Genomic DNA, 24,932 nt, shown 5'->3' with positions numbered 1-24,932 from the left:
ATGATTAATGGATGGATATTCTCATTATACAAAATGGCAGTTACAAGGCAGTAATTCAATAGAGTGAGTCTGATGATGTTGCAAATTGCAAGAGTAAACTTTATGGTTTATAAATGTCATCAGAATTCTGTGATTGAATTAACATATTAAGCTCACTGACAGACACTTGGGGCTTGAATTTGTCACTGAGGCGGGCTGGGGTCGTGTCATCCGCTTTTTGTGTTAGCCATCCGATTCCAAATCGATGTGGGAGAATGATGCGATTTTCACCTAATTGAGCAATTGAGTTCCAGCGTGTGGGAACCCATGGCCCAATTAGTTTTTTCAGTCTGAAACTCGCCTCCGATGATGTCATCATTGCTGCTGCATTTAAGGTCTGCAAGAAGCCTTGCTTCTTCTGCAGACTGCCAACCTTTTGGCCTTTGCTGTGAGAGGGACCTGGAGGCAAAATGAGCAGCGGGAGACCTAAGTCTGCTCCCAGATTTGATGTCGTCGCCCTGCAAGCTTTGGTGGAGGGAGCAAGAGTTAATAAGGAGGTGCTCTTCCCTTCTTCAAGGAGGAAGAAGCCTCCCCAGCAGACCAAGACTGTGTGGGTCCAGGTGGCCCAGGAAGTCAACACATTGTCGCTGATCCGCAGAACCTGGATTCAATGCAGGAAGAGGTTTCATGACCTTCTGCGCACTGGAAAAGTGAGTATGACTTTCTCATCACCCTCAATCTGATCCCCATTGCCTCTCCTCACCAGCACTCAGCTTTAGCAACCTCTTCCTCCACATCCCACTTGACACTGACATCCCTGCACCCTTACCCATTCCCTCACTCTGTATGTTCACATTCACCTAACTATTCGACTATGCAGCCCTCACACTCCCTATCACTGTGATGCTGTGAAAACAACTAACAAAATACAGGGAGGGCCCTTGGTCTTGCCACCTCACTCCATCTTTGTCTCCTTCTAAGCATCTATGCTATGGATTCTCTACACTCATTCCTTCATTCTCACTCAAACTCCACTTGTCTCCCTCATTGCAGGAAAAGAGAGCTCACAATGAGGGAAAGAGTGAGGACTCAGTAGCCCACCTCACCCGTTAGGAGGATGCAGTCCTGCAGATCGTGGGAATCGAGGACGATGTGCAAGTGGGGGATGGACAGACGGGTGCATCAGAGCAAGCTGGTGACAGAATAGTTTTTCATCTCTCTCATTGACATTGCATGAGTCGCTGATAATGATTCTGAAGCTCTAACAGATGGACTTATGATCATCTGCAATATGCAATGTGCATGTAACTTTGGCTTCACATCTCTGACTCTTTCCTTTACTCCCCCACAGGACCATCGCAAGCACCCGTCCCCACTATCCAGGAGGAACAGCCTGAGCCTCCAGACTCCTCAGAGGAAGCTGCAACCTCTGAGGGTGCAGCGTCAGCAGAATTCAGCCAACCCAGCACCAGCACAGACACTCACACCTCGGTGGGGCCATCGCGAGATAGAGTAGTGTTGTCACCTGGTGTATCACAGCTCACAAGTGAGCAACAGCAGATTGTGGAGATAGGGACAGCAGTGGAGAGTCCTAGTCGGAGGGTGCAGGACTCTCCCAGCTCGGCTCATCTGCATGTTGACCCTCTGCCTCTGGGTCCATCCAGAAGAACAGTGGTGCTGGAACTCCAGGAACAGGTGCAGGAGTCTCTGGTAGGTTTTGTCTCTAGGGTAGCTGCGAGTGTGGAGCGAATGGAGGAGTCCATAGCGAACATGAGCAGAGCCTTTGTGGAGGCGTTGACGCATGAACGCAGCACTACGGAAAGGATGGCAACCTCCGTGGAACGGATGGCTACAGTAGAGGAGAGGATGGCTACGGCCATGGAGGAGCTAAGTCGCCAGAGTGTAGAAAACATGGTGAGTGCTCAGAATAGACTGACATCTCTGGAGGAGCGATGGTCAGCTATTGAACAGAGAAACCAGACCTTCATGGAAGTCCTTCTGAGTAGGACTGCCAGTGCAGATACGGGTCCCCATGGCCCCCCTGATGTGCAGCAAGGTGCTCTCAAGCCACTTGCAAACGCTGAGGTGGACCTGACCCATGAGAGGGATGTTGGTGGCAGAGAACAAGGAAGTGGGGGCTCCTCTCCAAGCGCTCACACGACCATGCCACTGCCAAGTCCTCGGTCAGAGCCCCACCAGAGTCCCCACCCAACTGAGATCGGCGTCTCAACCCCTGCACAGCCGCAGGAGCAGCAGACTGTTGCCGAGCCCTCAGAGGTTCGCAACCACAGAGGACGCCCGCCAAAGGTGTCGAGACATGAGCAGCAAGAAAGTGAGCAAGGGGCCTCCACATCCGCTGATGCCAAGGGGGAACCACCACGTAGCAGCACGCGTAAGAGAAAGATACTGCACAAATAGTCACAAGGGTAGTCACTTGGGTGAAATGTGATGTTTAATGTTGAAAAGCCATCATTTGGTTATTGTAAATAAAAATTCTGATGGCAACTGTAGCAGTTCTGGCATGTGTCATTTCGCTAATGGGACTTCCACATTGAGGGCTTAGGATTACTTGCAATTGTCAGTATGGTGGTCAGAGTGCTATGAATCCACTGTTTCTTGGTCATTGTTGATGCTCTGGTAAGAAGCTGCGAGGCAAAAGTGCTTGATTGGCTAGGCTAAGCAAATCTGGCCAAGATGAGTCCGTTCCTTGCATCCCGGACAGCAATGTTCTCGCGTACTGCTGCCGCTGGTTGATGGGCCTCTGCAAGATGTTTGTTTTCGCTCTCCTCCTCCTCCTCCTCCTCATCTGAGGAGGATATGTGAGGAGCCACTTGGTCCTCAGGAATCTGCAAGCCACGACGCTGTGCCATGTTGTGAAGTGCACAGCAAACCACGACAATTCTGGAGACCCTGGCTGCTGAGTACTGCAGGGCTCCACCTGATCTATCCAGGCATCTGAAGCGCATTTTCAGCAAGCCAATGGTTTGCTCGATTATGGATCTGGTGGAAATGTGGCTGCAGTTGTAGCTCTCCTCAGCTTCGTTGGATGGGCTCCTCAATGGCGTCATTAGCCACGTCTTCAGGGGATAGCCCTTGTCTCCAAGTAGCCATCCAAAAAGTTGGTCTGGCGGACTGAAGAGCGGAGGCACACTAGACTGGCGCAGTATGAAGGACTCATGGCAACTGCCAGGGTACTTGGCACAAACATGCAAAATTTCCTTCTTGTGGTCATACACCAGCTGCACGTTGAGGGTTGACAAAAATACCTGGATTGCGATGGGGTGCCTTAAGGGCCACATGTGTGCAGTCAACGATGCCCTGCACCCTTGGAAAGCCTGACAGATTAGCAAATCCAACCGCACGCGGCGTGACATTTGCTTGATCCTTGGAGAAATGGATGTGATTGTGCGCGATGGCAAAGAGGGCATCGGTTACCTGCGTGATGCAAGTGTGTGCGGCCGCCTGGGAGACGCCGCTGATGTCTGATGTTGATCCCTGGAATGAGCCTGAGGCAAAAAAGTTGAGTGCGGTGGTGACTTTGACAGCCACTGGTAAGGGTTATCCACCTGCTCCTCTGGGCTCCAGGTCATGCTGCACCATTGCGCAGATGTCACCCACTACCTCTCGCGAAACTCTTTGGCACAGCTGCTCAGTCATGTTGAGGTAGCTGATCCTCTGTCTGTAGACCCTGTTTGGGGGGTATCTCCTGCGCTGACGGGCTTCCATGCGCTGGCGCCCTCTGGCCTGTGCAGCTTCAGGTGGGTGAGCAGCAGCTTGGAGCTGCTGCTGTTGCTCCTGCAGTTGGTGCTGCTGTTGTTCAGGGTTCTGCTGCTGCCACGTCTGGTCTTCGTCCGAATCTGATGTCCAGGAGGAAAGGAAATAAATGGTTCCCATTCTTCTGGTATATGCCTCAGTTGAGGAAGCGCTCAGTCAAGGTAGCGAGAAGGGTTTCCCAGGAGGTCACACTGGAGATGGGTGTCAGGCTCCAAACTTCCACAGCTATGGTTATGCCTGCTAAAAGTTCCCCCAGACCTGAGACAACAAAGTTCTGCCACCTGCAAATGATGACTGATCAAATTTCCTATTTAATGGTGGAGCTGCAGCTGATAGTCAGCAATCCAATTGTGCTACCGCCAGGTTTCACCGTCGTGTTTCAGTGGAGATGTGCATCACATAGGAAAAGTCTTAAAATCAGAAAGGCCTCTCAAAATGGAATTATAGAGGCAATTCAGTGGTTGTTAAGGGCCTTAAGAGCCTATCCCGCCTCTTGGAGGCGGGATGGAGACGGGATCAGAAACCACGGATTTGGGAAAATTGCTTGGAGGCGGGATGGAAGTGGGGTCAGGCCCGCCCGCCATTTTTTGCAATTTTAACACCCCACGTGCCTCCATTCCCGCCTCCTTGGGCCTGGCAAATTCGAGCTCTTGGTCTTTTTTTTCATTACTTTATCTAAAAAATAGTTTTCAATGCACTAGGGTCCTTCCAGCGTCCTCCTTCCATGAGTGCAGCAGACAGGACAGGAACGAGGCCTGGATCCAAATAAGCCAGGTCAAAGCCTTCTCCACCAGTTTCCTCAGGGTCTTGTCTAGGGCAGAATCTCTACCCACCCCAAACAATGTCACCTGTATCAGTGATCCTGTGGTCGGTGGAGGGAACTCCCAGGCTGGGAGTTTCTTTACCCTTGGCCTCATGGAGCATCGGTGGCATGTATTCCCAGTGAAAGGAGGTGTTGTCACTGTTGTTGTTGTCTCCCTGTTCCTCTACTCCTTTTTAAAGTTATGCCACTAAGTGTAAATGTCCTCCCTTTATTCTTCCTCCCAAAATATATCACTTCTCATTTCTGCATGTTCGTTTTCATCTGATATCTGTCTGCCCATTCCACTAACCTATCTGTGCCCTCCTTAAATTGCAGACAGTCCTTTTCACAGTTAACCATGCTCCTTATTTTTGCATAGGTTGCGAATCCTTATATTGTATCCCTATAGCCAAGTCCAAATCCTTAGTATATATGTCGAGGCCAAAAATCCGCAGCCCTTCTGGGGCACTCCTGCTGTAAATCTGAATTGGGTTGGCACCTGGATATGTTGGGTCCTGGCCTTCTGCCAGCTTCTGCTCCAAACAAGGTCACCCACGTCAGAGGGGCACAAACAGGGAGATACCGGCAGCCTGTTATTGTCTATAAAAACCATACCATAGCATAAGTTGCCCCCTTCTGGTGTGGAGGGATAAAGGAGAAAGTTAGATGGAAAGAAATGTTCATCCATTTTTATTTTTTTTATACACCAGGTATACAATAAAGGCACCAAATATAGCTGAAAGGATAAAGGTGGTGATGGAAGAATTGAAAGTATATAGTATCACAAAATTGCTAGCATAAAAAAAATTCTGCGCGATAGTCTTGCTTCTAGCATGCATTTTACCCATTGGCACTTCAAGCATCACATCTGTAAATAATAAAAACTTTCTGGGTCACACTTGTTTCTGATTGGCTTAAATTTCATATTCATACCAGTCACAACTAAACAAATAAGGAATCTATTAATCAAAAACAGATATAATCTTCCAATGAAAAGCTATTTATATATATAAGCACATATATAAGCAGTCAGCAAAAGCTATCAATAAAAAAAGGAAAACCAATCAAATCAATTTTGTTTTAAAACTTTCAGCTGTCATCTTGGTTTGCCCCTACAGTGAGAAATAATACTGAAAATAATGTTTGTAATTTAATTAAGACATAAAAGTTACAACATTTACAAGAAAATTAAGTTTACTTGTACAACAGCATCTTATGCATTTAAACGGTGTCTAACAATGTTTTCTGTCAGAGGCCTGTGCCTCTCTGAGAAGCTTGAAACTTGAGTTCTTGGGGCTTTCCAGAGTTGTTACTGCCAGCTGGAGAGTCTCACCAATGCAGCAGATTACAGCTTCCAGTGTGCGTTTGTGTCCACAACTCTCAGAAATGTTCTGATTGACAGCAAAACTGGGCCTTCACAGAGCAAGCTAGAACTTGCTGTTTGTAAGTCCTGACCCTCCCTCTCCCTATCCAGTAATGGAAAAGTGCTACCAGTACAAAGAGGGAAAGCATTTAGTGCTTTGAAGGTAAATACAAATTTGTTTGATTAAAAACATCAAAACAATGTAAAGCATGACTTTATGGGCAATAATTTTGACAGCATAAATCATTTATATACAAGGGGTTGCTTTCTTATCCAATTTATATTTATTATGATACTCCTCACTCCCCCGCCACATTCCTCATTGACTCTCAGGAATACTATGGGTTGATTTTTACTCCCAATATGCAGACCTGGGTTTAGTTGCCCGGGCCCCCCGGCATGCATTGAATATTTTTTTAAGACACCAACCACTATAGCTCAGCAAGCTGCAGACCCAATATCGTGTACAGTGTAGTGGTAGAACACACGTCTGTGCTCATGTTCTTACATATCCCAAGTTTCCAGAATTCTCAGCCATGCTGCCCATGGAAAGATCCCAAAGTGAAGTGACGCATTGCATACAGAAAGTGAAAAATTAGATCGAGTAATGCCCTAATTATCATCAAAGCACTATTCTCTCCAACGTTGATGAGGAATTAAACATATTGTCACCTTCCCTGTAATGGGGGTTACGTTATGCAAAGGTCATCATAGCATGTGAAACAGCATTAGAAAGACCAAGGGTGAGTTAAATGGCTCCAAAATGAAAAGGAAAGCAGGATGAGTATAGAAGAATTCAGCAGTGAAGTTGGAGAAATGAAAAGCCTCCAACAGTACTTTGTAGATTTCTCCCTGTACCTAGTATAATTGAGCTCAAAGTACAATGAAGGCTACAAAATAAAAACAGTAACATTTTCACTATGAGGTTGAACTTTTTTTTAAAGAAGAGTTTCAAGTAAGTTTTTACTATGTTATGAACATAGAATTTATTACCCAGTGTCTCTGCTGGGAACACTAGTGGATCTTTCTAACCAAAACATAACCTTGATCGAGGAAAATCATCAAGTAAATCTGACAATCGGGATTAGTTCAGTTCTGTTTTATATTATATATGCAACAACACTGCTATTGCATCGTACATTTCTTCATATATTTTTACTAAATAGAGGTGTTAAAATAAGTCTCGGCAGCAATGAGGATCAAGTTATAAAAGAAGGCCCATTGGTGACCATGGTAGCTGTAAAAGGTCTGGAATTACATCAAACGCTGGTGAGATGGAGATCCCAGTCATGTTTGCCTGTCCTCATTTGGGTGACTTGTCCGTTTTCCCAAGGTTCTGAAGGTGGAACCCCATGCTCCAGCAGGGCGCTCCACTTTGAGAGGTGGGGGTGCTGGGGAAGCTGGCAGGACTCACTGAGGTCCATGTATAAACACTCTTCTGTCAGCCATTCATGTCGTGGAATTAATTTTGGCTATGGAGGAGTTTACAGCACTGCCTGTCTCATCCTGCGGTTCCAGAGCTGGAGAAAGGGTGTGATATGAGGCAAACGCTTAACTGAAAGAAGGGGGGAAGAAGCGATGAAATGCGCATGTACTGAAAGTTGAAAATGTTTCTGCCCCTGTTTGTTAGATATTTAGCTAATACCATGGAAGAGGATGAAGAGGAATACAAGTATGAAATCTTTCCATGGGCTCTTGGAAAGAAATGGAAGAAATTATTTCCAAATTTCTTAAAGCAGAGAGATCAGCTTTGGGCAAAAATCAGTTATAGGGCAGCTGTCAGCAAACGCTGTTGTGAGGAGGTAAGAATGATCACATATTAATATAATAGTCTATCGCTTCAGTATAAACATTGGCCTTTTGCATAGACACACATATAATCTGACCTGGGTTAGTATTCTTTCTGCTGTTTGCTTCCCCATGAACTGCCCTATATCTCAGCTGAAAAGGTAAGAACGGGAGTAGGACATTCAGCCTCTCGAGCCTGTTCCGCCATTGCATTAGTGTGGAGATGCCGGTGTTGGACTGGGGTGGACAAATGTAAGAAATCACACACCACCAGGTTATAGTCCAACAGATTTATTTGAAATCACAAGCTTTCGGAGCGCTGCTCCTTCGCCGCTCCGAAAGCTTGTGATTTCAAATAAAGCTGTTGGACTATAACCTGGTGTTGAGCCATTGCATTAGATCATGGCTGATCTGTATCTCAACTCCAATTAACCTCCTTGGGTCCGTATTCCTTAACACCCTTACCTAACAAAAATCTACCAATCTCAGTTTTGAATTTTTCAATTGACCTAGCCTCAACAGCTTTTTGGGGGAGAGTTTTCCAGATTTCTACTAACCTTGGTGTGAAGAAGTGCTTCCTGACATCACCCCTAAACGGCCTAGCTCTAATTTTAAGGTTATGATCCCTTGTTCTGGACTCCCCCACTGAAGGAAATAGTTTCTCTCTATTTACTCTATCAAATCCTTTACTCATCTTAAACACCCCAAATAGATCACCCCTTGAATCTTCTATACTCTAGGGAATGCAAGCCTAGTCTATGCAGCTTGTTCTCATAATTTAACCCTTTTACCCCAGGTATCATTCTGGTGAATCTACGCTGCACACCCTCCAAGGCCAGTATATCCTTCCTGAGGTGCGGTGGCCAGAACTGAACACAGTACTCCAGATGTGGTCTAACTAGAGTTTTACATGGGGTGGTGACCTGCTTGAAGACCTCAAACAGTGCTGGAATTCACTTGGTTGCCAAGAGATGCCTCCCTGTGATAAACCTCTCCTCAGTGCCTCTTACTGTCCCACAAAAGTATGGCTGAGAATAGGAATTTGTTGTCAAGAGCTATGGACGCAAACTTCCTGACACTATGGAGACTTCCTGACACTTCATGGAAAAGCACGTTGAACATCCAACATGCAATGCCATTGCAAAAGCAATTAAAATGAAGAATACCACACAACTTGGTTTAATATAAATGCAAGTTGTTGTTGATACCACACTTAAACCCATTATTTAATTGGAGAAGGGGAAATATTTTGTTGAGCTACCTTTTAAGAAAGAAGAGGTTTGTTTTTCTGTAGCAAAATGAGAAAATCAGGATGTTTTTCTTATGGCAGTTACTGGAGTCAGGTGTCTTAGTTTAAACAGAACATTATGTACACTTGCCTGCGACCCTGGTCGAGGATAGCTTGTGCGTTCAAGTAATGAGAGCCCCACTTCCAATCTTTATATGTTACTTTGATGTTGCTTGTAAGTTCATATTGATGATTTGAAAAGTATAATAGATCACTCAATGTAGGTGTAATCTTACTTAATCTCATTTAGGTAGTATCTCCAAATACAAATAGCATTTCTATACCAGGTCTCTTGCAGATAAACATCTCAATCAGCTTTACCTTAAAGAGAAAAATATACTGGACGGCAGACAAGAGGGAGAAAATGAAAATGGAGAGGGTTAGGGTGTGGTACAGCAAAGGCAGTCAAAGAGATGTGTTTTGAAGAAACTTTTTCTGGCAGGAAGAAAAATAACTTGTATTTATGTACACCTTGTCACACCTCTCTGGACATGCCAATTCATTACTTTTCTGCCTTGGAGTCACTGCTGTTATTTAGTTGAATATGGCAGCCATCCTACACATCAAGATCCCACAAACGGCAATGAGATGAATGACGAGTCAATCTGCCTTTGGTTAAAGGTAGAATATTGGCCAGGATTGGAAGAATTGCCCTTTTATTCTTCAAACAATGTCATGGCATTTTTTAAAAATCCACCTGAACTGTCTCTGTTAAGCTTCTCATCCAAAGTATAGTAACTTATGTATTGCACCGTCCGTGGATTTTGTGCTCAATTACTGGATTGGGCCTTGAATTCACAACCTTTTGGCTCAGAGATGAGGGTGCTACCAATTGAGCTAAGCTGACACTTGAAAGGAAAGGAGAACAAGGTGAAGGAAATTTTACACAAAGCTGCCTCTAAGCTTTTCTCCTATATTTCATGCCAACCTGATGTAGAAGGAATTACTAGGATTTAAAAGTTCACTTTTGGTTGTATTGCGCAAAAAGTGCACTTGTGGGTCTTGTTCCTGCTGTCGCTAGTTGAAGGAACTCGGGATCTACCTAGAATCATAGAATGGTTGCAGCACAGAAGGAGGCCATTCGGCCCGTCGAGCCCGTGCCGGCTCTCTGCAAGAGCTCTTCAGCTAGTTCCACTCCCCCGCCCTTTCCCCGTAGACCTGCAAATTTTTTTCCTTCAGGTACTTCTCCAATTCCCTTTTGAAAGCCATGATTGACTCTGCCTCCACCACCCTCTCAGGCAGTGCATTCCAGATCCTAACAACTCGCTGCGTAAAAAAGTTTTTCCTCATGTCGCCTTTGGTTCTTTTGCCAATCACCTTAAATCTGTGTCCTCTGGTTCTTGACCCTTCCGCCAATGGGAACAGTTTCTCTCTTTCTACTCTGTCCATATCCCTCATGATTTTGAACACCTCTATCAAATCTCCTCTCAACCTTCTCTGCTCTAAGGAGAACAACCCCAGCTTCTCCAGTCTAACCACATAACTGAAGTCCCTCATCCCTGAAATCATTCTCGTAAATCTTTTCTGCACCCTCTCTAAGGCCCCTGACATCTTTCCTAAATTGCGGTGCCCAGAATTGGACACAATACTCCAGCTGAGGCCGAACCAGTGTTTTATAAAGGTTCATCATAACTTCCTTGAATTTGTACTCTGTACGTCTTTTTATGAAGCTCAGTATCCCATATGCTTTTTTAACCGCTTTCTCAACCTGCCCTGCCACCTTCAACGATTTGTGCACATATATCCCCAGGTCTCTCTGTTCATGCACCCCCTTTAGGATTGTACCCTTTGGTTTATATTGCCTGTGCTCATTCTTCCTACCCAAATGTATCACTTCGCACTTTTCTGCGTTAAATTTCATCGTCCACGTGTCCACCCATTTCACCAGCCTGTCTGTCTGTCACTATACCTTCCTCCAGTTCGAAAAATAACCATTCACCACTACTCTCTGTTTCCTGTCGCTTAGCCAATTTCGTATCCATGCTGCCACTATCCTTTTTATTCCATGGGCTTCAACTTTACTGGCAAGCCTATTATGTGGCACTTTATCAAACACCTTTTAGAAATCCATATACACCACGTCAACCGCATTGCCCTCATCAACCCTCTCCGTTACCTCATCAAAAACTCAATCAAGTTAGTTAAACACTATGGCCTAGAAATTCAGTTGTTTGCGCCAGCCGCTAGCGCCTTAGGAGGAGGAGATGTGGGGCGCTAGGCGGCTAGCGGCCGGGCACTGCGCGATCTGCGCCTCTCCCCAACTTCAGTAAAGATTTAGCGGCGGCGCAAAGCCTTTGCGCGCGCTCAGCTGCGCGCGCAGATCCTAACGTCATTTCATCGTGCAACGCCCTTTGTGCGCCCCAAACCGGAAATTCAGTGGCGCCGGCCTATGCGCGCCTGGCGCCCCTAGCGACTGGTAGAGGGGAATGGTTCCCAGTCGCTGCGGGGTGCGGGGGGCGCTAATTAAAGGGCACTCCTCCTGCAGCAGAAATGGCAGCCATTTTGCAACACTCCTTCTTTGTGAGAGACGGATCTTTGCAGAGAGACAAAGGTAGAGAGCTTTCTGGTTTGGCTCAACACTCGCACAGGTACTTGTGGCTTCAGGCCACAGCTTTGCACTTGTCTTTAACTTCAGAGCCATAGCATTGATTGGAAACATATAATGGGGGCTGCAATGGGTGCAAACGTTGGCCTTCTCCATTGCATTCAAAGGGCTCAGAGACGCCGTGAGAGAGTGGCAGTCATGGCCAGAGGGAGAAGGGGCAACAGGCGTCGGCTAAGGAGGCCTTACCCACCCAGGGTATACCGCCAGCAGTTCTCATATCTGAACATGTCTGACGAGCAGTGTGTTCGGAGGCTGCGATTCCAAAGGGCGGTGGTCACTGAGATCTGCCACCTGCTTCGTGGAGATCTGCAGCCACAGCTGAGGAGCAGGACGTCTCTGTCGGTGGCAGTGAAGGTGACGGTGTCTCTCAACTTCTATGCCACCGGCTCCTTCCAATCCGCTGCTGGGGACATTTCCAACATCTCCCAGTTTGCCGTACATTGCTGCATCCGCCAGGTGACCAATGCCCTTTTCAGAAGGAGATGTCAGTTCATCTCCTTCTCCATGGCCCTTGTCAAGCAGCAACAGCATGCAATGGGCTTTGCCACATTAGCGGGCTTCCCCATGGTGCAGGGCGCCATTGACTGCACGCATGTGGCTTTGCAGGCACCTCTAGAGCATGCCGAGGATTACCGCAACCGGAAGGGCTACCATTTGCTCAACGTACAGTTGGTGTGTGACCACAAGCAGATCATCCTAGCTGTCAATGCCCGCTTTCCAGGCAGCAGCCACGATGCCTTCATCCTGCGCCAGACTTCTGTGGCAGACATGTTCCAGGCCCAGCCTCACCCACGAGGATGGCTTCTCGGGGACAAAGGCTATCTTTTGTGCACCTGGCTGATGACCCCGCTCCGTGCGCCCAGCACCCCTGCTGAAGAGGGATACAATGACAGCCATCAAGCAACCAGGAACCTCATTGAGCAAACAATCGGCGTCCTGAGGCAACGGTTCCGCTGCCTGGATCGTTCCAGAGGAGCCCTACAGTACTCGCCTAAGCGAGTCTCCCATTTCATGGTCGTGTGCTGCATGCTGCACAACCTGGCTATCCGCAGGACTCAGCCACTGCCACCAGACATTGGAGGACAACCAGAGGAGGAGGAGGAGGAGGACCAGCACAGGAGGGAGGCAGAAAGTGCAAGGGCCGCCCGTCGGCGGCTTATTGAACGTCGGTTCTAGGTCCCCTCTCAGGGAATGGCTTGTGCCAATGGCACAAGATGAATGTAGCCGCTCCACAAGCCCTCAGCCGAGCAGGGCAACCAGGGCTTCCAAAAGAAAGCATGGACAGTGCGATTTAAGAACATTTATAACTTTGATACCTCTCTGCCCTTCCCACATAACAAACTAATGGAGAGAAGCCCCCCCCAAAAACACAAATCGAGCAGTCTCGGCCTTTCAAAAAACACAAATACACCAGTCTCGGCCTTTCAAAAAAACAAATCCACCCTCCCCCTTTAAGAGCTCACCGGCGCCAGAGTGTCTGCCTTCAATCAGCAACTCGCCGCACCTGCGCTGCGCCCGCCCTCGGGGGTTTCGCCCCGGGCCGCCGGCTTAGCGCCTAATGATAGTCGTGCATCGCCTGTTTTAGCGCAGCAGCAACCTCTTGGGGCGATGCCACTGAATATCAGCGAAGGTGGCGCGAAGTTGCGCCAGGCGCAAACTTTAGCGGCCGCCCGGCTGTAGCGCCCCAAACGTGGCTATACTGAATTTCTAGGCCTATTTGCCTTTAACATATCCGTGCTGACTTTCCTTAATTAATCCACACTTGTCCAAGTGACTGTTAATTTTGTCCCTGATTATTGTTTCTAAAAGCTTCCCCACTACCGAGGTTAAACTGACTGGCCTGTAGTTGCTGGGTTTATCCTTACACCCTTTCTTGAACAAGGGTCTAACATTTGCAATTCTCATGTCCTCTGGCACCACCCACATATCTAAGGAGGATTCGAAAATTATGGCCAGTACCTCCGTGATTTCCTCCTTAACCTCCCTCAGCATTCTAGGATGCATCCTATCCGGTCCTGGTGACTTATCAACTTGTAAGTACAGACAGCCTTTCTAGTACCTCCTCTTTATCAATTTTTATCTCATCCAGTATCTCCACTATCTTCTCTTTCACTATGACTTTGGCAGCATCTTCTTCCTTGGTGAAGACAGATGCAAAGTATTCATTTAGTACCTCAGCCATGCCCTTTGCCTCCATGCGTAGGTCTCCTTTTTGGTCCCTAATTGGCCGCACCCCTCCTCTTAATACCCATTTATTATTTATATGCCTATAGAAGACTTTTGAATTCCCTTTTATGTTAGCTGTCAATCTATTCTCCTATTCTCATACTCTCTCTTTGCCCCTCTTATTTTCTTTTTCACTTCCCCTCTGAACTTTCTATATTCAGCCTGATTCTCACTTGTATTCTCAACGTGTTCTTTTTCTGCTTCCTCTTACTCTGTATCTCTTTCGTCATCCAGATTGCCTGCCAATCTTTGATTCCAATTTACCCAGGCCAGATCCGTTCTCAACCCACTGAAATTTGCCCTCCTCCAATTAATTATTTTTACTCTAGATTGCTCCCAGTCCTTTTCCATAGCTAATCTAAACCTTATGATACTATGATCACTGTTCTCTAAATGTTCTCCTACTGACACTTGTTCCACTTGACCTGCCTCATTCCCCAGAACCAGATCCAGTAATGCCTCCTTCCTCGTTGGGCCGGAAACGTACTGATCAAGAAAGTTCTCCTGAACGCAATTCAGAAATTCTTCCCCCTCTCTACCCTTTACACTATTACTATCCCAGTCTATATTAGGATAATTGAAGACCCCCATTATTACTACTCTATAGTTCTTGCACCTCTCTGTAATTTCCCTGCAAATTTGCTCCATTATATCTTTCCCACTAGTTGGTGGCCTATAGAATACACCTAGTAGTGTAATGGCACCTCTATTATTTCTTAACTCTAACCAAATACATTCTGTCTTTGACCCCTCCAGGACATCTTCTCTCTCCGGCACTGTAACATTCTCCTTAACCAATACTGCCACCCTACCTCCTTTCTTTCCTTCCCTATCTTTCCTGAACACCTTATTTCCAGGAATATTTAAAACCCCATCCTGCCCTTTTTTGAGCCAGGTCTCCGTTATCACCACAACGTCATATTCCCATGTGGCTATTTGAGTCTGCAGCTCACTAACCTTATTTACCACGCTTCATGCATTCACACACATGCACTGTAAACTTGTCTTAGACCTTCTTGTATTGTCTCTTAGTCTGACTCCAGCTAATACCTCACTATTTCTTACTCTAGTGTTATGTGTCTCCCCCCATCCTTTGTGCACTTTGTTTCTCCTTTCTAATGCTACATCCTGGTGCCCATCCCCCTGTCAAATTAGTTTAATCCCTCCCCAACAGCACTAGCAAACTCCCCCGCAAGGACATTGGTCCCGGCTCTGTTGAGGTGCAACCTGTCCGGCCTGTACATGTCCCACCTCCCCCAGAACTGGTCCCAATGTCCCAGGAATCTGAAGCCCTCCCTCCTGCACCATCTCTCCAGCCACGCATTTATCTGCTCTATCCTCCTATTTCTGTACTCACTAGCTCGTGGCACATCCAGAGATTACTACCTTTGAGGTCCTGCTTTTTAATCTCTTTCCTAGCTCCCTAAAATCTGCCTGCAGGACCTCATCCCTTTTTCTACCTATGTCGTTGGTACTGATATGGACCACGACCTCTGTCTGTTCACCCTCCCCCCTCAGAATGTTCTGCAGCCGCTCAGTGACATCCTTAACCCTGGCACCAGGGAGGCAACATACCATCCTGGAATCATGTCTGCGGCCGCTATTGAATCCCCTACCACTATTGCCTTCCCGATCTTCCTCCTCCCCCTCTGTATAGCTGAGCCACCCATGGTGCCATGGACTTGGCTCTGGCTGTACTCCCCAGAGGAACCACTGCCCTCACTAGTACTGGTTGGAGAGCGAGATGCACTCAGGAGACTCCTGCACTACCTGCCCGGTCCTCCTTGTCTGTCTGACAGTCACTCATTCCCTCTCTGCCTGCACACTCTTACGCTGCGGGGTGACCACCTCCTGAAATGTCCTATCCGCGTAGCTCTCAGCCTCACGGATGCACCGCAGTGACGCCAGCTACTGTTCAAGCTCTGAAACCCGGAGTTCGAGCTCCTCCAGCCGATGACACTTCAGCAATAAGGCAATATGTACAGATGAGTAAGAGTGTGTCTCCAGGTGTACAAGAAATTCTTAAAAGGACAGTGTCCCTAGGTGATTTAAGGATTACACTGTTTATATGTAGTGATTTCATCAGGAGAATGGGAAGGTTGCAGTGACAGTGAGTAATCTGCCATTACCAACAGCCTTATTCACTAATACAAAAGCAAAATACTACCAATGCTGGAAATCTGAAGTAAAAACAGAAAATGCTGGAAATACTTAGCAGATCAGGCAGCACCTGTGGGATGAGAGACAGAGGCCGGAATATTCTGGCGTCCATGCGGGCGGGATTGGAGGCGGATTGGGAGTGAAAGTTGAAATAACTTAGAGCAGGTCGGGAACCCGCTGTTATCCTGCCTCCACACGCCTTTCCCTCAGGCGCGTTTGCCAGCGCAGCAGCGATCCAAATGGCAGAGGTGGCTGAGCTAATTAAGATGATTATTAGGTACTTGTCAGACGCTTAAGCGCCTTTTTAACCCTATCTTTCCAATTTCACTGGATGACCACCGGAATCACGCAGCTTGGGAACCATGTCTGTGAACCTGAGGTGGAAGTGCAGTGGCCATTGATCCAGCTCATTAGTGCACTGCATGGAAAGCTCAATCAGTACTCCCACCTGACACCTGATCACTTTCATAAGGCAGATGCTGTTGCTGAGTGTATTGTCAGCACAGATTTAACTTTGCAGAGGTTGCAACTGTTTTCAGCAAAGTCAGGATCCACTGTCACCTCATTGGTAGAACCTATCACACCATTGACAGATTGCTTCTGTCATCTCTACTTGACCTGTCATCTATTACATAAGCATGGGTGCCGTTTATACTGTCTCTCCTTGGTCCTCAGAATCGGACCACGATGAGCCCCAACACCAGCAGCACCAACAACAACACCACCAACCTTCTCCTCAAACACCTGATGCTGCACAGGACAGAGGGCATCAGCGCAGGGCTGCACTGCGCCAGAGACGATAACCCCAACACAGGGTATACAGGCAGAGGATGAGCTTCCTCAGCATGACTGAGCAGCAGTGCCAAAGGAGGCTCAGGCTGTCGTACCAGGTCGCCATAGACATTTACAGATTGCTGGAGCAAGACCTGCAGCCAGATCAAGAGGAGCAGGTGGACACGCCTTGCCAGTGGCTGTCAAAGTCACCAGCACCTTCAACTTCTTCACCTCAGGCTCCTTCCAGGGATCTGCAGCAGACATTTGCGGGATCTCGCAGTCGGCCTCCCACAGATGCATCACACAGGTCACCTATGCCCCTATATCAACTTTGCCACTGATGAAGCCAATGTTACTGAGCAGGCGCTCAGCTTTGCCGCTCTGGCTGGCTTCCCACGGGTGCAGGGCATCATCAACTGCACACATGTGGCCATCAGGGCACCCCATCATCACCCAGGAGTCCTTGTCAACTGCAAGGGCTTCCACTCTCTCAGTGTTCAGCTCATCTGCAACCATAGGAAGATCATTATGCATGTGTGCGCCAAATTCCCTGGCAGCTGCCTTGACTCTTTCGTCCTGTGCCAGTCCACAGTCCCTCAGCTCTTTGCTCCTCCAAATGGACTTTACGGCTGGCTGCTTGGAGACAAGGGCTATCCACTGAAGACGTGGCTCATGACACCCTTGAGGAGGCCAAGTACTGAGGCCGAGGAGATATAATGAAAGCCACATTTCCACTGGATGTGTCTTAGAGCAGACAGTAGGCGTGCTGAACATGCGCTTCAGATGCCTTGACAGATCTGGAGGAGCCCTTCCGTACATACCAGCCAGTGTCTCCAGAATCATCGTGGTCTGCTGTGCCCTGCACAACATAGCACAGCAGTGAGGATTAGCACTGCATGAGGAGCAAGGCTGAGCGCACAGCCTCTTCAGAGGAGGAGCAGCAACTGGAAGACGAGGAGGAGCAGGAGGAACCTGCGGTCCAGATCCCACCAGCACCCGAGCACATTGCTGCCCGGGAGGCCAGGGATGGCCTCATCATAGCCAGATTTACTTAACTTAAGGCATTACACCCATATGGCTGCCATATGCTGCACCCGGCTCCCAACACCCCACATCAACACCATAAAGCATCCCTGCAATGACCAGGCCATTCCTGTCACACTGACGACCATTGCTGGAGGTAACGTTATGTCTCACCATTCACTCCAACTCACTAAGCCACTTCCAAAGTTGCAGACAGAATTGGCCATGACCGGAAAGTGGTGAAAATAATCATTTTTATCTGTGACATCAGATTAACGGAAATTTCACACAAACAGTTATTACAACACCCTTGTCTTTCCTCTTTTACTTACGCGTGCTTCTACGAGGTGCTACCCCTGTGGCTTCAGCAGATGTAGAGGCAGCCTGCTCACTTCCCTGCTGCAACTGCATAGACACTTTTGGTGGACGTCCTCTGGGTCTTGGAGTCTGTGATGACCCCGCCAAAGTCTGCTCCTCCTGCGACTGTGCAGGGGCAGACTTGGCCATCGTGATCCCAGGAGGAATGTGGGGCTGTGACTGAGGGGGAGGCAATGGAGGAGAAGTGTGAGCGCTTTGAAAGGAGCCCCCACTTCCATGTCCCCTCTCACCGTCATCCCTCTCATGGGCCACCTGCACTTCCCTGCTAGCAAGGAGGTGGAGGGCACCTTGCTGCACAGCAGCGGGGCCATGAGGACTGAAGTCTACGTTTACATCCCTCCTAGAGAGGAGGGCTGCGAGCGTCTGCCATCTATTCTCCATAGATAGCCATCTATTCTCCATAGATACCATGTGCTCCTGTGAGTGGCGAATTAGCTGCTCCATGCAGGAGGCCATCTTTTCCATGGAAGAGCATACAGTCGCAATCGCCTGCGACACAATGGTGCTCATGTTGGAGATTGACTCCTCCATTCTCTGCACATTTGCAGGCATCGCGGTTGCAAAACCTGTCAGAGCCCCCCTGCACTTCTTGCTGCACCTCCAGGATCACCCTCTTTCTGGATGGCCCCTGAGGCTCAGCATCTGCATGCAGCTGAGCAGAGCTGGGAGTGACCCTGCACCCTCCGGTGAGGAGTCTCCACTGCTGTCCCTGTCTCCACCATCTCCTCCTCTTGCCCACTTGTGACTTGTGACACACCAGGTGACAACACTACTCTATCTCGCGTGGGACCCACCGAGGTGTATGTATCTGCGCTGGTGCTGGATGTGCTTATGCCTGCTGATGGTGCACCCTCAGAGGCTGGAGGCTCCTCTGAGGATTCATCTTCCTCTTCCTCCTAGACAGTGGGGGGCCTCTTCATGAACCTGTGGAGAGTAAAGAGATGATTTAGAAATGTCATATCAAGAATGGGTAACGATACCATTATGCACATGATGAATATTCACTGGCTGCTGACATCAGTCTCCATATGAGTGACTGCTGTATGCCATGTGGTTGTATGAGATGTAATTCTATTACCATGTTGCTGAGATGTCCCCCTCTCTCTGTCTCCCCCCTCTAGCTGCTCTGCAACTCCTGAGACTTCCAGGGCGACCACCTCTGCTGCAGTTGAGGTGGCCATAGATGGAGGGCCACCTCCGGTTCTCCCTCTTATTGTGGGCTCTCTTCTCCTGCAAGGAGGGATAGAAGAGAAGTTTGAGTGAGAGTGATGGAATGAGTGTAAGGAATGGATGTGTAACATCTTTAGAGGGTGCCTATGATGAAGTGGGGTGCCAATGTCTAATGGCCTCCTTGTGTGTTTTTAGTTGGTATGATTGCATTAGGATGAGGGTGAGTGTGAGGGGTGGTTAGTCAGATGGGAATGTGATAATGTAGATAAAGAGGGATGGGTGGACGTGCAAGGTATGTGGGTGTGAGTAATGATGTGCAGGAGCAGGGTTGGGAAGGCAGAGTGATGGGGATGTGATGAGAGGCACAGCAGGATGAAGTTGAGTGTGGATTTGCACTCACCTTTTCTGATCTAATGAGATAACTGAAGCGTTTCCAGCACTGCACCCTGACAACATTTCTGCTGTTGACCTACTCTGCAATCTCCAACCGGGCTCCTTTGGTCTGCTGGGGAGGTCTCTTCCACCTATCCGAAGGGAATAGGACTTCCTCTCACTCCCTCCGCAAGCATATGGAGGGAGTCATCTGAGAACCTGGGTGCAGCCCTCTGCCTCTGTGCAGTCATGTTTCCAAGTGTTTAGTGCACTCCAATGCTGCAGTACAGAGCCTGCACAATCCTAGATGAACTTTCAAATGCAATGTGGCCATGGCTCCTTTCACTATCCCAGCTGGAAACGTGTCACCGATGACATCATCAGATCCGCACCATTTAATAGGGCTGGGTAACGCGCAGGGCTGCCTTAATAGGCGCCATTAAGGGAAAATCGATCACAGGAGTGGAATGATATGAGGAACGGGTTCACGACCCGCCATGGCGACTGCTCGCACCCGACCCACCCAGGTACAGAAAATTCCAGCCAGAGTTAACGTTTCAGGCGGATAACGAAAGGTCATCAACATGAAACGTAAACTCGGTTTCTCTCCCCATAGATACTGCCTGACCTGCTGAGTATTTCCAACATTTTCTGTTTTTATATGCCTTATTCACTGCTTTACCTCACTAGGTACCACAATCAGGAACAAATCTGTAATATGTGTATTGCACAAGAACACACAGTTGGGGGAGAAATTTTAAATATGGTGCAGCTCACTGATTTCTGGACCACAATCATGTCTGTAAAGCTGTATGTAAAACAATTTTGTTTTGATAGGTTATGGCAATTGCTCCATCTCATTATATCTGGCAAAGAGGAAGGCCACTGCATCACAGCGGTGCCATCAGAAGATATACACGAAATGAAGTCAAAATACCTCGAGGTCCATGTGATACACCAGCTCATTGTTCGCTCTGTGGCCAGAAAGAAGGTTTCCTCAGCATGCATATATCTTCTTCCTCCTCTTGTGAAAGTCTGATAATAACTAAGAAAGACTTGTATCGGGATAATCCTGAGCAGCACTCAGATGACATGGAGCCTAATTCCTGCTATTCCTCAGCTGGTAAGTGCCTCCTCCAACAACAACTTGCATTTATCTAGCACCTTTAATGTAGTAAAAAGTCCCAAAGCACTTTAGAGAAGCGTTATCAAACAAAATTTGACACCGAGCCACAAAAGGAGATATTAGGAGATATTAGCACAGGTGACCTAAAGCTTGATCAAAGAGGCAGGTTTTGAGGAGCATCTTAAAGGAGGAGAGGCAGAGGGGTTTAGGGGGGGAATTTCAGAGCTTAGGGCCTAGTCAGCTGAAGGCACGGCTGCCAATGGTGGAGCAATGAAAATCTGGGATGCGCATGAGGCCAGAATTGGAGGAGCGCAGAGATCTCAGAGGGTTGAAGGGCTGGAGCAGGTTTCAGAGATAGGGAGGGGCGAGGCCATGGAGGGGTTTGAAAGCAAGGATGAGAATTTTAAAATCGAGGCGTTGCCTGACTGAGCCAGCAAGCACTGGGTTGATGGGTGAACGAGGTTTGGTGTGAGTTAGGGTACGGGCAGCAGAGGTTTGGAGGAGCTCAGGTTTACAGAGGGTGCAAGGTGGGAAGCCAGCCAGGAGTGCATTGGAATAGTCGAATCTAGAGGCAGCAAAGGCATGGATGAGGGTTTCAGCCACAGATGGGCTGAGGCAGAGCTGCCTATTCTAATCTTATTTCCCTACTGTATACTTTAATATATTCCCTCCAAGTACTTCTCTAGTTCTCTCTTAAATGCAATGATTGATTCAATTTCGAAAACAGCTTGATGTAATGCACTCCAGTAGTCCTTGGAATGAAAAAACTATTCTACTTTCCCCCATATGCTTCTAGTACTAATCTAAGTCCATGCCTCCTTGTCACCAATTCATTAACTAGTGGAAATAATCTTTTATTATTTACCCTCTCAAACTCTTCTAAAACTTTGAACACTTCTATTAGATCCTCCTTTGACCTTTGCTCTGGTGAATACAGTCCAAAATTTTGGAAGACTCTCACCATAATTATATCCCTGGTAATGTACTAGCAATTCAACAAATAGAGTTTCCCCTGGCTCCAATATCCCAAATCTGCACACAATGCTCCACCTAGACTAACCAATGTCCTGTACAGATTCATCATCACCTCCTTGCTTTTGTATTCAATGCAGCTGTGACGCAAATGGAACATTTCTGTCTATAGTTTACGGATTTCCTCTCTTTGCTGCATATTTAAGTGTAAAAATCGGTACCACCTCAGAAGGGCTTCTTCAACTGAATGCTGGGAGTATGGCTTCTATCCTTTTGGCTCTGCACAAAGTGCATTAGAAAGCCCAAAAGACAATACAGTTGATTATCAACAAATGTATGCATCTGAGTAAACCATCAGCGAGCTCATCAATGTGCTAGAAACAATTATACATGTATCGCCAAGCTATGAAAATGACATTATAATGTAATCAGGGTAGCCCTAATTCAGACAGCACTTGCCAAACACCACAGGTGGCCATCGACATACTTTTATGTATGTGTTATGGAATTTACTGTCTTTTTTCAGCAGATTGACTTCTCTCACGGGAGAGACTGCATTTCAAAAAGGTTACTGAATTCACTACTTTTCACATACTAATACTTACATTTTTGATGTAGGTGCAATGGGCACGGAGGCTACATGCAAATCTGTAGCTAGAACCCATACATACTTGCGAGAAGGACTGTAATCAGTCGGACTGGGCAGCTACTGCCTCTTGAGAAGCATTTGCTCACCTTTTTTAGAAAGATCTGTGAAGAAAGCTAATTGAAGGAACTTAACTGACAAGTTTGTCTCTTTGACCTTTCATGATTTGGTTCATAGCTGCTGTGGTATTTGGATTGACTTCAATACTTGCTGTTACTGCTTACTTTTGTTTGTGATTCTAATTGAATAAACTTCTTTGGTAGTTTAGATTAACAAGTAGAAGCAAACACCAGTATTGAAAATGTCTACAAAAGCTCATAAGGACTGTAGCAAAGAGCTAGAATTACCCTGATTGCCCGAGAAGGAAATGAACATTTATATCAAAGGTGCTGAAACTGGAGGCTGCAGAGAAGCAGCTCAAACACAAGGAGAAAGAAGAAATCTGAAAACACAAGGAGGAAAGAAAAGCATTGGTGCAGGTTCAAGGCTAAAGAAAAAGAGCGTCAGCTACAGGGTGTAATTTGACACCAGTACATTTAGTTTACAGTGGGGGATTCGCTGCATTCATGTTTTTGGGGGACAGTATATCTACCTCTGGCCAGAGTATGGATTGAATATCCTAAGTGCTCAGGCGTAAAAGAAGTCGGAGTTTCTATATCTGTGTCATTGAGAGGTTTTATTAGGGAATGACTTGCACAATGAGGAAGTTGTGGTCAAATTAACTAAAGGAGAAGGAAGCTATGGCTGGAAAAGGGATCCCATCCTGTGCTAAATCAGTGCAGTCAGCCGAATTATTGATACAACTGAGTGGCTTACTCGGCCACTTTAGAGGGCAGTCAAGAGTGAACCACGTTGGGACTGGTGTCACACACAGGCCAGACCAGGTAAGTACAGCAGACTCCTTCCCTAAACGCCATTAGTGAACCAGTTGTTTTTTTTTACGACAATCCAGCGGCTTCATGGCCGTATATTACTGGAAGTAAAAATCTGGTTTTTACTTCCAGATTTTTAACAATGAATTCAAATTCTCAAACTGACATGGTGGGATTTGTACTCATGTTCTCTGGATTATTAGTCCAAGCCTCTAGATTACTAACATAACGACTACGCTAGAGTACAAATATGTTGTTTAAATTTGTGCTATAAAAATTGTGCATGAGTGGACAATAAAGATGGCTGGATGACAAAAGGCATGATCATTTGATGGCATTAATGGTCGTCAATCATGTGTTTCTCACCTGGAGATGGCCTAGTTTTATCAGGTCAATTGCTGGTCTTGCTTAATGATTGGCTAAGTCAATGTTAGGCCCCATCCGCCACGTCATAAAAATTTATATGAACTTGTTTCTGTCCATTATTCTTATCAATAAAGTGAATTCTGTTAGGTAATTATGTGGGTTTCAAACTACCTACCAGCACAGTAAAGGTATATGGGCCAGAAATTCAGTGGGCTTTGCGCCCAGTTACCGCCCAAAGAGGGCTTCTGCGCAAGTGTAAGAGGGTGCGCTGATATTCAGCGCTGCGGTAATGGCGGCGGTAGCCGGTAGCGCTGCGCCGACACCGATGACGTCATCGGTGTACGCAGTGCCCCGGTTCCGCCCCGCTTCCGGCCCAAACCCCGTATTTAGTTGCGGCCGCCTCTTCTGCAGCGGCCGCAAACAGCGATTGAAAAACGGGGCCGTACTGCTGCGCTACTGGGGCGCTTTAAGGTGGAGGTGTGGCCGGCCGCTTTTTCGGTGGCCGCCTGCCCGCACCTCCTTCCCCGGCCTCCTCCAACTGCCCCCCCCCCCGCGGCATTGCCGGCTGCTTTCCGTGAGCCCGGCACTTCTGCTTGGTGCCGGGCTCATTTGCCGGCACAATCCAGCGGCGATCTCGCTGTTGCAGGCACCTCCCCCTTAAGAGAAGGAGGAGGCCTGCAGTACCGCAGCCTGCCGCTCCGCAGCGGGTGGCGCAGCAAGGCCTACAGCGTAGAAATTCAGTTTCAGCGCCCCAAGCGGGGGCGGGCACACCCTGGAATAGCGCCCGGTTCCGACTTGGGGCGCAAAAGCCGAATATCTGACGGGCGCACCTGGCTCCGCGCGCAACGCTAACTTTTGGGCGTTAGCCTGCTGGCGGGCCTTAACTGAATTTCTAGGCCTATATCTTTTACACAATTGTATTGCACAGTACTATTTTGGTGATCATCTCTATTTGTTTCCGAGTCACCTTGCCCATAACAATACCTAAGTTTGTGTGTGAAGTCAGGTTCACACCTCATTCTTTGCTTTTATATGATATTTGACCAGTTACATTTTCAACTTTTTCTCCCTTCTATCATTCTGTTTTCTTTTAGACTATCAAACCGTACAAAACGGGGGAAGAAAATTCAACCTTGCTGTAAAGGACAGATCCATGGACTGGTTTACTGGAAATGAGGAGTGAGGATACCTTGCAAATAACTGGATTCATGCAACCAGAAATGCATGCAAGCAAGAGAGAACAAAATC

At 47.4% G+C, this 24,932-nt stretch overlaps 1 protein-coding gene across 1 annotated transcript in view; it reads left to right on the top strand.

Annotated features, from left to right (window-relative positions):
• LOC147113035 (speedy protein A-like) overlaps nucleotides 1–24,900 on the top strand; it is a 36,213-nt gene extending 11,313 nt beyond the window's left edge. Inside the window, exons 4-6 of the mRNA XM_085997904.1 lie at nucleotides 7,549–7,720; nucleotides 20,540–20,825; nucleotides 24,779–24,900. Of these exons, the coding sequence (XP_085854030.1) occupies nucleotides 7,549–7,720; nucleotides 20,540–20,825; nucleotides 24,779–24,867 (547 nt within the window). The 3' untranslated portion in view covers nucleotides 24,868–24,900. The remainder of the gene's footprint in view (nucleotides 1–7,548; nucleotides 7,721–20,539; nucleotides 20,826–24,778) is intronic.
• The last annotated feature ends 32 nt before the right edge of the window (nucleotides 24,901–24,932 follow it).

The sequence above is a fragment of the Somniosus microcephalus genome, chromosome 9, assembly GCF_052327205.1.
Source record: "Somniosus microcephalus isolate GS21.2 chromosome 9, FLI_Smic_1.0, whole genome shotgun sequence".
NCBI classification, from domain to species: Eukaryota; Metazoa; Chordata; class Chondrichthyes; order Squaliformes; family Somniosidae; genus Somniosus; species Somniosus microcephalus.
The sequence above is the reverse complement of the archived record's forward strand: the minus strand, read 5'-3'. Positions and strand labels throughout refer to the sequence as shown.